Source organism: Erpetoichthys calabaricus, chromosome 11 (assembly GCF_900747795.2).
Source record: "Erpetoichthys calabaricus chromosome 11, fErpCal1.3, whole genome shotgun sequence".
Classification (NCBI taxonomy): domain Eukaryota; kingdom Metazoa; phylum Chordata; class Cladistia; order Polypteriformes; family Polypteridae; genus Erpetoichthys; species Erpetoichthys calabaricus.
In genome coordinates, this window is record NC_041404.2 from 61,387,465 (window position 1) to 61,399,518 (window position 12,054).

A 12,054-nucleotide genomic window follows, 5' to 3' on the forward strand; every position below is an offset into this window, starting at 1 on the left:
CTTTATAAACCATAAGCAGAATTTTAAAGTCAATTCTGAATGACACAGGTAACCAGTGTAGTGACATCAAAACTGGAGAAATGTGTTCGGATTTTCTTTTCCTGGTAAGGATTCTAGCAGCTGCATTCTGCACTAACTGCAAACGATTGATGTCTTTTTTGGGTAGTCCTGAGAGGAGTGCATTACAGTAATCTAGCCGACTAAAGACAAACGCATGAACTAATTTCTCTGCATCTTTCGATGATATAAGAGGTCTAACTTTTGCTATGTTCCTTAGGTGAAAAAATGCTGTCCTAATGATTTTATTAATATGCGATTTAAAATTCAGATTACAATCAACGGTTACCCCTAAGCTTTTTACCTCCGATTTGACTTTTAATCCTAATGCATCCAGTTTATTTCTAATAGCCTCATTGTATCCATTATTGCCAATCACTAAGATTTCGGTTTTTTCTTTATTTAATTTGAGAAAGTTACTATTCATCCATTCTGAGATACAGGTTAGACATTGTGTTAGCGAATCAAGAGATTTGGGGTCATCAGGTGCTATTGATAAATACAGCTGTGTGTCATCAGCATAGCTGTGGTAGCTCACGTCGTGCCCTGAGATAATCTGACCTAACGGAAGCATGTAGATTGAGAAGAGCAGCGGACCCAGGATAGAGCCTTGTGGAACACCATATAGAATATCATGTGTCTTTGAGTTATAATTACCACAACTAACAAAGAATTTTCTCCCTGCCAGGTAGGATTCAAACCAGTTTAAGACACTGCCAGAGAGGCCCACCCATTGACTAAGGCGATTCTTAAGAATATTATGATCAATAGTGTCAAATGCGGCACTCAAATCTAAGAGGATGAGAACAGATAAATGGCCTCTGTCTGCATTTACCCGCAAGTCATTTACTACTTTAACGAGTGCAGTTTCTGTGCTGTGATTTGTTCTAAAACCTGACTGAAATTTATCAAGAATAGCATGTTTATTGAGGTGCTCATTTAACTGTATAATGACTGCCTTCTCTAGAATTTTACTTAAGAAAGGCAGGTTAGAGATGGGTCTATAATTTTCAAGAGAAGAGGGGTCGAGATTATAGAGGGGTCAGTACTTAGCAAGACCCCCTTTGGTAAGTCTCATAGCCTTGAAATGTCTTTTGTAGGCCACTAAGGGGCTCCCAGTCCAGGTGGTTCGTCGTGTGGTGGGTTGGGGTTGTCCGTGCATGTTCCCAACTTCCTCCTCCTCCTCCTCCTAAGGGTCTTTCACTTCTTGTTTGGGGTCTTTTTGCCCATTCGTCCTTTCAAGAGTCTTGTAATTCTCTGAGGTTCAGGGGTCATCTTGTATGCACTGCTTTTTCCAGGTCAATCCACTGTGACCACAAGGGGGCGCCACTGAACCCCAAACCTCAGATGCAATTCCTCCCACCACCGTTCTTGATTCTTCACCAGCACTTTTATACACAAACGTCAGCCAAAACGCCCCAAAGCAAGTAGAATTCTTCCTCCTTCCACCTCCAGTTGAGTGTCGCCCGCTGCCTCCCGTCTCTGCTGTTTTGTTAGGTTGGACCCGGGAGTTCCTTCCAGTGCCATAGAACTGACTGGAGGAAGCACTTCAAAACAGGTGCTCCCCCTCTGTACAGCGCCCTCTGGTGGCACCCAAGGACCCCGACAGGGCTGTCCTTCAGGACTACAATTCCCATGAATCCCTGCGGGTTTCCACAGAGTAGCACCACCATCCACTGCACTTGAGAAGCGACCTCCCCAGTCCCTCCATAATAATCAAGTCTCATCCCGGCCTCCTTCCATATTGTCCTTCCATTTTTTATTTATTTTTTTATGCAATTGGCCTGTCTTGGCTGCTTCTCTGAGGGAAAAGGAGAGAAACTAATAAGATTTTATATTCATAACTGTTTATAATAATAAGATATGAAATAATGTCCTGCCATGATGGTCTCCATCCCAAGTCTACCCACGATGGCACTTACACCACAGATTGTCGATGATGTTTTGGTGTCGGGGGACCGTGAGGACCAACCCAGAAACTTCAGCTTGGACCTCTTCAGGGGGTCCCCTTTGGATTCTGAGGTGCATTTCAGATCATCATCCCGTTGCTGAAGCTGTCCTCTTACTATCTTCAACTTTTTGTTTTTTTTCCAGATGTTGTGATGTTTGCTCCCAGAATTTGCTGCTATTTAATCGATTCCATTCTGACATGTTCACAAGCCCAAAGGTTGACTGATCCAACGCTGTGCTCACCAGTAGGAGAGTTGCGCCCTTCATGGAGTTCTGCGCCCTTCCATTCTGACGTCTGCTTCAGACTCGTTGAGATGTTCGGTTTGAACCTTCTGCCGCTGGATTTTGTGGTGAGGATGCAGGAATGCCTTCCTTCTGGCAACTCCTCCATGAAGGTCATGTCTGTGCAGGCGCAGCTGCCCAGTAGAACATGGCGCCACCACTCCAGGGTCTGCTAAACCTTCCTGATGGTCCTTGGTGGGACAGTTTGAGAGCCACCGCTTGATTGTGACTGAGTCACCACATCAGACAGCTATGGACACAGATCATCTGTACCTGTAATACTCCTGAGGTGGTGGTCACATCTTCAATCAAAGCAGCAGATTGCAGTGCCCGCTGTCGACTGACCAAGTGTCCATAAGCAGTGAGTCACTGCCCCTGATGGGGGGGCACATTGGACAATGGACGGGCACATTCAGACAGTGTGGCCCCCTAGTGGTCATAAAGCCCATGGCTGGCATCTCCTCTCTTACCCACACACACACACACACACACACACACACACATGGAGTGCCAGTGCCTGCGCCAGTGTGTGTGTCACTTGACCTGCCAGGCCTCCCGCTGTCAGAATGTAGCGGCAGGCTGCTTTCTAAATTTGGTGTGATGGCATTTTCCGCAGCTGCGGGGCGTCTATGAAGAAATCAAAGGGAGAGAACGAGGACTTAGTGGGGAAGCGTTTAATTACCTCAGCGTTCGAATGAAGAAGCTCGGCTACGAAAAGAACAAGAAAGAAATGTCCGCCGGCAGCAGCCGTCTAATAAATCAAAAGGGTTAAATGAACCACTGCCAGTTTATGTTGTGAACACATCAGCTGGCAGAAGAAGGAGAACACGGACAATGAGGAGGACCTGAAAGTGACAAAGAATACAAAAGGGGAGCAGGAGATGAGAGGTCAACATGTGGCACAGGCTGACACCCCGGCGTTGTGTCGTCTGGTAGTGAGCCCCTCACTGAGGACTGCACTGGACGTAGTTCTCCTGCGGGTGGCGCCGTGTGTGGCATAGGACATCAGCAGGCACAGTGAAGGCTCACAAACAGGTGGAGGAAGACTGTAGGCAGGCAGCCTAGGACAGAATCAGTGAGGGGACAAATGGGACATCACCTGGGACCCCAGGAATGCAGCATGGCCTACTGCGGCCTAAAGGGTCCTGATCTGTGAGTGAGCAAGGACTTCAAACACAGCGCAGCATGTCTGCTGGGCACCCTCTGTCCATGTTGTGGCAAGTTAATGGGCGCAGTGGTACTTCATTTAGTTATCCAGTGTATAGTGCCTTTCACATCTACCTAGCTATCCATTAAATACTGTCTTTAATAGCCATGTCTCCATCAAATAGCACCTACAGTACCTATCCATCAAATAGTGCCCAACTATCCATTATATAGTGCCTTTCTCATCTACCTAGCTATTAAGGAATTCCTTTTACATATACCAATCTATCATACAGTATAGTGCCTTTCATATAAATGTTTCTATTAAATAATACCTTTAATATAATATATATTATATATATCAGCATTTCTCAGCCTTTAAGTATTTGCGACCCGAGTTTTCATAACAGTTTTAATTGCGCCCCCCTAATGTTTTTTTGAAACCCTAATAAAATTTATTCCTATATTTTTTGCTGCCGATACACCACTACAAGTTGAAAATTTCCCTATGAATAGCGAAATTACGCCACATATGGCAACATTCGAGCCCCCTTCTTTGTTACTAGTGGGGTGCGCCCCACAGATTGAGAACCGCTGATATATATAATAACAGTGGGAGGTTGTGCTTTTAGCCACAGGACCCCCCCCCCCCCCCCCCAAACTGTGAAGTGGTCTGCCATCTACTATAAGAGATGCCCCTTCAGTCTCAGCTTTCAAATCCCGGCTGAAGACTCACCAATTCAGTTTAGCACACCCTGACTAGAGCTGCTGATGAACTGTACAGACTGTCATTAGCACTAAAACATAAGTAACATGACAGTTCTAATTTGTTACTGACTCTCACCTATTCTGTTTCTCTTCTCAGTACTTACATGTGCCACTTGGTGCCACTGCCCACCTGCCACGTTGTTCTGCCTGCCTAAAGCGAAGTCATCTCTGGTGGAGGATTGCAGGAATCGTCGGATAGAGGGGGTCCTTTCATTGGATTTGCTGACCCAGCACTGACTCAGCTGTGAAATGGCCAATAGGGGGAGGCGGCTTGATGGCTGAGGTCACCAGGACTCGGAACCAATCCAAATCCTATTATGGGATGTCATCTCCTGTTGAATTCTGCTTCGCACTTGCGATAGTTGTATTGTCCTATTGTATTGTACTGAGGATGACTTGTGTTCTGTTCTGTGTATTTTATTGTATTGACCCCTTCATTTTGACACCCACTGCACAACCCAACCTACCTGGAAAGGGGTCTCTCTTTGAACTGCCTTTCCAGAGATTTCTTCTATTTTTCCCCCTACAAGGGCTTTTTGCTGTCTTCTTAGAGAGTCAAGGCTGGGGTGGGGGGCCGTCAAGAGACAGGGTCTGTTAAAGCCCATTGCGGCTCTCCTTGGGTGATTTTGGGCTGCACAACAATAAATTGTATTGTGTGTGTATATATACAGTATATATATATATACTGTATATGTATATGTATCCATTATAGTGTGCCTTTCACACTTACAGTTCTTATCTATTAAATTGTTTGTGTAATGTCTATCTCTCCATCCTATTGTGCCTTCCACATCCACTTATCTGTTAAATCATACCTTTACATCTACACATTAGAAAGTGTCTTTCACATCTACAGCACCTATCTATTTATCAAACGTGCCTTTAATATGTATCTCCCCATTACATAGTGATTTTCCATCTTCCTGTCTATTACATAATGTCTTTTATAGCTGTCAGTCCATCATATAGTGCCTCTCATAAACTCCAATCTATTAAATATTGCCTTTTGCAAGTAACTATTCATAATATAGCACCTTTCATGTGTATCTATTTATCTGTTATATAATTCCTTATATATATATCAACAGTGTCCATTATCACATAACTTTCCCATCTACAGTAGCTTTCTATTGCAAAGTGCCTTTAACACTTATCTACCCGTCATATAGTGCCTTTCACACCTTCCACTCTCCTATATGATGCCTTTCATATCTGTCTCTCCATTATACAGTGCATTGTCTGTCTTCCAATCTAATAGATAATGCCTTTATATCTGTCCATTATATAGCACCTTTCATGTCTACATCTGGGTGTTCAGACAGATTGCACTTTTATAAGAGTGTGGTGTTGACCTCGGGGGTCTTTGTTGCTGGCACTTGTACAGACGCTGGTGACGGTTTCTTTAAACGGCCACAGCTGACATCTGCTGCACAGCTGATCCCACAGCACACATGCCTGAATAAATATTTCATGTTGTCAGCTAATCAAAGTTGAGCCACCCAATGAATAATTGCTCTTTTATTTCTGTGATTCACGACTGACCCGCTAAACATTCCACACGGCAGAGTGATTTGGCCTTTAAGAGCCTTTGGATAGATAGATAGATAGATAGATAGATAGATAGATAGATAGATAGATAGATAGATAGATAGATAGATAGATAGATAGATAGATAGATAGATAGATGTGAAAGGCACAATAGATAGATAGATAGATAGATAGATAGATAGATAGATAGATAGATAGATGTGAAAGGCACAATAGATAGATAGATAGATAGATAGATAGATAGATAGATAGATAGATAGATAGATAGATAGATAGATAGATAGATAGATGTGAAAGGCACAATAGATAGATAGATAGATAGATAGATAGATAGATAGATAGATAGATAGATAGATAGATAGATAGATAGATAGATGAAAGGCACTATATAATAGATAGATAGATAGACAGATGTGAAAGGCACTATATAATAGATAGATAGATAGATAGATAGATAGATAGATAGATAGATAGATAGATAGATAGATAGATAGATAGATGAAAGGCACTATATAATAGATAGATAGATAGATAGATAGATAGATAGATAGATAGATAGATAGATAGATAGATAGATAGATAGATAGATAGATAGATGTGAAAGGCACTATATAATAGATAGATAGATAGATAGATAGATAGATAGATAGATAGATAGATAGATAGATAGATAGATGAAAGGCACTATATAATAGATAGATAGATAGACAGATGTGAAAGGCACTATATAATAGATAGATAGATAGATAGATAGATAGATAGATAGATAGATAGATAGATAGATAGATAGATAGATGAAAGGCACTATATAATAGATAGATAGATAGATAGATAGATAGATAGATAGATGAAAGGCACTATATAATAGATAGATAGATAGATAGATAGATAGATAGATAGATAGATAGATAGATAGATAGATAGATAGATAGATAGATAGCCTTATCCACTACACCACACTACTATAATGTCACACTCCTCTAAATATAACATTATTGAGTGGCGAGGGGTGGGGGCGGCTGAGCCCTGAGGTTCGTTTGGAGTTCAAAGAGGGGGTCAATTAGCCAGCGAAGCCCTGCAAATAGCATGTCAAGCCCCCCACCCACGCTCTTTGGTATTATGGTACTTGTTGGATTTTTTGGACTTTACCAACATGCTCCCAACCCCACCATCCCCTGGTGCCCCTTGGCCATGATTCTACCAGCTGATACATGTGCCATTCCAGAATAAGCACAGCTGAGGTCTCATGGAAGCTGGCATGTACAGGGTCTCACAATTTTAAGATATGGAAACCAAGCTAAACAAGTACCCAGGATAAGCAAGTGTGCCCAGTCAGTCCCAAAGATTGGCATGCATGCCTTTAAATCTGGGCACGGCTGGAGGACGGAGGCTGGCACGTACGTCTCACTTCTTGACTGAATGAGTTCAGGGAGGCGGCATGTCGAAATGCGCCCACGCCTGATCTACTAGCTGGCACCTTTCCTGCCCGTGGATGACGTCACGGAGGGGCAGAAGGGCTTCTTTAGCTGCGCGGTGACAAGGTGAGCGCTGCCAGCCATTTTGAGATGAGCGGACGAGCGCGCTGTGAGCGCATCTCCGTCTCGCCTCGTGTGCTGACAGGCGGCGGCGGCGCACCTTCTGCTCCAGGCTTCCTCTTCGTCAGGCTCGGACGATGCTGGCCGGTAAGACGCGCGACGCTCTGCTTGCTTGCACGCCATGCTGTGGAGTTACGCCGGGTGTCCTAATTGTTTTGCTCTGTTACTTTACGTCTTCAGGACTCGGGGGCACCTCGAGCGACCTGCAGTGGCGCTTCTCACAGGTGAAGGGCGCCGAGGAGCTCAACGTCACCGAAGGTACGTCTGACCCGACGTTTAACGTCAAGACTTCTTCCCGTTAACTTTCTGTGTCCGAGATATTCCTGTGGGTGTGCGGTGACCACTTAATGAGGGCTAATCTTGTAGTTTTTTTGGCTCGTTAATTTGTGTTGGCTATGGATCGACTTTCTTTAGCGTTCAGGGTGCCATGGCGGGCGCTCGATCAACACTTCATGGCTTGATCTCTCTCAGTGTTCATTTACTTGCTTTAAAGGCTGCCCATCCATCCATCAAACGCAACTCGTACAATAATTCAGAGAGACGTGAACTTGATGATCGCAATTTATAAATTCGCTCCTATCTAACTTGTCAGCCCGGTGGCATCTTGTTCAGCACACGCGAACTCCAACCGTACATTCAGTCCGAGTATACTGCTGCGCCACCTTATAGCTATGAAGTTAATTTAACAAATGCGAACGTCAACACAGGCATCAAGTGGGTTCAAATAGTGGATAAGAAATAAAGAAAAGTTAGAAGGACGGCGAAAGGACAGAAAGGGCCACCCCGGGGGCACTTTGGCGACTCTTGTGACAATCCTTTGATATATATATTTTTTTAAATCCCTAAACCTTGATCGTTTCCATGGAAACCCTAGGCTCATCAGGTTTACACCGCCAAATTGTTTTTCTTGTAATGATCTGTCAGACCCTTCACCCTGCATGCTCTGCGACCCTCAAATACCGTCATGTGTGCCTCCTGGCACTCAGCTAGCGGGAAGACGCGGCGCTCATGTCGGCCTTATTCTGCCGACCGAACCCTTGTGGGGTTTGGTGACCCACATATTGTCTGACATACTGCAAGGCTGCGGATGAAGAGCAGAAATCTCGAACGGGACCTGACCGCCGCGGACATGTTTGTCTCAAAAACGGTTAAATGTATTGGGGTGGGTCAGGACTTTAACTAACGGCCTTTAGAGAAGACGACTAACAACATTTGACGGACAATTGACGGACATTTCTTTTTTTTTGTTTTGTTTTTTTTTTTTCCTCAAGTGGAGCCCAGGCGGGTGAAGTGACTCTCTCAGGGTCACATAATGTCAGCATTTGAAACTTTCGGAGTGTGAGCGCCGCGCAGGCTCCAGTTGTTAGGTCCGCATCTCGCGTTGCTAGGGGCGTGTCCTCCGAGGCCGCGCGCTTCCGGTCACCACACCGCGCGTTCATCGCTGTTAGGCTGTTAAACGGGGCTTCAAAAAACGGAGTAACGGATTAATAAGAACGAATAAATCGAACCTTACACTAACTTTTTATTTAGTGCCCTGACATTCTGCCCAAGGTCGGCCCTCCTTCCACCCGAAATGCTTGAAAACACCGCGGCTGCCCACAACCCTTTGACGTTATAAAATGGGCGGATGGAGGGGGCAGTGAGGAATATTATCTCTTTAAATACTGGAGGTGGTTTTAAAGATGAGTGGGGGGGGGGGGGGGGGGGGGTTATGTCAGAGAAAAAAAAATCCAAATAAAATCGCAGCTGGCTGAGCTGACAGTCTCTGCAGGCGTCTACTTTGACATTCAGGCGTCCTGAGGTGCGAAAGCTTGAAATCTGCCGGGATCCGTCATGACTTACAAATCAGCTTCGGGTGTGGAGGAGGCCTGCGGTCGAAATGGCATTTCGTTGGAATCCATCGCTTGTTCCAAAGTTTCAGTGAGAGGCAAGAAGAAGCAGAACAAGAGAAATATCCTGCTTCTTCTGTCATTTTTAAATCCTGTGCTTGACGGGTTGTGGATTTTTAGAACAAGTGGGCTGCCTTGAGATTGTGTGATTGTCTTCTTTACAGAGACTTTTCTCTAATATGGTGAGATTGTAATTCCTCATCTTGGCGACTGCAGCTTCATTCATGAGGTCCTTCCATTCCAAGGACCGATGATGGTGGTATAGCGCGGGCTGAAAGGATGGCCGTCGGCTGAGAGGCTTTCGGGTGTTTCTGACTTTCACCTCCGAGCGTCTTGCTGAAGGTCCATCTCCTTCCAGACCTGCCATGTCCCGAGTGTCACTTGTTGACAAATCTGTAGCTTGCAAGGTGTTATGGGAAAGGGCAGCTGCAGTGGCGTCATGTTGGAGTCTGTAATCCCCCCCCCCCCCCCCCCCACGAACACCCCCCTCCCGATACATGACGTCCAGCCCCTGATATTTTTTGGTGATGTCTTACATTAATATTCTTAGATCCCTGATCTTTCTCCCTGTCTTATTTCATTTCCCCCCTGATCGTTCCTGATCGATTTTATATGGTGGATTGACGATTGCAAAGCTTCAAGGGCGCGAAGAGCACAGAGGGGGCTAAGACCCTGATCTCCTCCAATCCTAACAACGCCCCTGAGTAGCTGGCCCCTCACCAGACCTTCCTCCTTTCTCATCCAGGCTTGGAACTGACTGTGGTGGAGTTCATCATTACAGAGAAGAATTCATTAAAGCCCATCCATCCATCTTCTTACCCCATTTATCTGGGGCAGGGTCGTGGTGAAGATGGGGCCAATTGCAGCAAGCTTAAAACACAAGGCAGGAATAATCTCTGGACAGGCTGCCAGTCCATCGCAGGGTGAACACACACACACACCACAGATACACACACACACACACACCACATACACACCAGTGCCAGTTCAGCATCGCCAGTTCATTTAATCTTCCTGTCTTATAAACAAAAGGTCGACAGACAGAAAATGTGGCAGCCCCTAGTGGCTAAGGCTTTAAAATGAAAGCAATGAGGACGCTAAGACAACTCAACGAAGTCTCCGCAGTAGACGTGGACAGCATGGTGGCGCAGTGATAGCGCCGCTGACTTGCAGTTAAAGACCAGGGTTCAAGTCACGGGTGCTCACTGCACAGAGTTTGCATGTTCTCTCTGTGCCCAGTCCATAAACATGCAGGTTAGCTGGACTGGCATAGCTAAATTGGCACCTGATGTGTGTGTGTTCACCCTGTGATGTGCTGGCACCCCATTCAGGGATTGTTCCAGCTTTGTGCCCTGTGCTTACTGAGACATACTCCAGCTGCCCTTTGACCCTCCTCAGGATAAGGGGGTTTGGCAGGGACATCTTAACAGCATTATTGGCCCCCCAGGCAACTGCCCAATGTGCCCATGCATTAAGACAGCCCTGGGATTTGGGAAATGGATGGCTGGATCAGCAGAGTTACCAATCAAAACACATGACACGCTAGAGCCCGCCCTCTCTAATTTGACGGGTGAAAAATGACAGTTTTCATTTTAAATGCATATTTTGTGCATTCAGTGTCATAGAAATCAATGCACAAAGAAAGAAAGAAAGAAAGAAAGAAAGAAAGAAAGAAAGAAAGAAAGAAAGAAAGAAAGAAAGAAAGAAAGCATATTTTATCCATCCATCCATCCATTTTCCAACTCGCTGAATCCGAACACAGGGTCACAGGGGTCTGCTGGAGCCAATCCCAGCCAACACAGGGCACAAGGCAGGAACCAATCCCGGGCAGGGTGCCAACCCACCGCAGGACACACACAAACACACCCACACACCCACACACACACTAGGGCCAATTTAGAATTGCCAATCCACCTAACCTGCATGTCTTTGGACTGTGGGAGGAAACCCACGCAGACACGGGGAGAACATGCAAACTCCACGCAGAGAGGACCCGGGAAGCGAACCCAGGTCCACAGGTGTCCCAACTGCGAGGCAGCAGCGCTACCCACTGCGCCACCGTGCCGCCACACATTTAATTATTATTTTTATTTATTTAGTGTTGCATTTCCCAATAAATGTACAGTATGTTTTTACTTACACATTTTATGTTATTTTGCTCAATATTTTCTGTCATGGGGTCCAATTAGACCCTCCTTAGACAACCCCCCTCAGTCTCCGGCTGATTAGACCCAAGTCACTCACTTATTGTCTCAACCAGTTGCATTTATCCAATGAAAATTCTGATGGATTGACACAGACCTGGGACAGAGACACTGTCAGAAGGGGTGGGGCTTTGCAGAGCTACCAACACACGTGCCACCAAAAAGGGGCAGGGCCTGGGATATGGAGTTGAAGGGGTGGGGCATGAAAGAGACACTGGGGCTGTGGGATAAAGACAAAGAGAGAGAGAGAGAGAGAGAGAGAGACAGACACACACACATGTCCCATCAGAAGGGGTGGGGCTTGGGAGAGAGACAAACACACGTGTCACCAAGAAGGGCCTGGGATACAGAGTTGAAAGAGACCCTGAAAAGGGGTGGGGGAGAGAGAGAGAGAGAGAGAGAGACACACACACATCCTGTTGGAAGGGGTGTGGCTTGGGAGAGAGATACTGAAAAGGGGGAGGGGCTGTGGGAGAGAGAGAGAGACACACACACACGTATATCCTGTCAGAAGGGGTGGGGCTTAGGAGAGAGAGAAAGAGAGAGCAAGACAACACACACACATACATATATATATAAGGGCGTGTCCTGGACTAGAGTGAGAAACACACAGAC

At 45.6% G+C, this 12,054-nt stretch overlaps 1 protein-coding gene across 1 annotated transcript in view; it reads left to right on the top strand.

Annotated features, from left to right (window-relative positions):
- The first annotated feature begins 7,316 nt into the window (after positions 1-7,316).
- LOC114660455 (serine/threonine-protein phosphatase 2A 55 kDa regulatory subunit B beta isoform) overlaps positions 7,317-12,054 on the top strand; it is a 201,691-nt gene continuing 196,953 nt past the window's right edge. The window contains exons 1-2 of the mRNA XM_028813154.2: positions 7,317-7,433; positions 7,527-7,604. Of these exons, the coding sequence (XP_028668987.1) occupies positions 7,424-7,433; positions 7,527-7,604 (88 nt within the window). The 5' untranslated portion in view covers positions 7,317-7,423. The remainder of the gene's footprint in view (positions 7,434-7,526; positions 7,605-12,054) is intronic.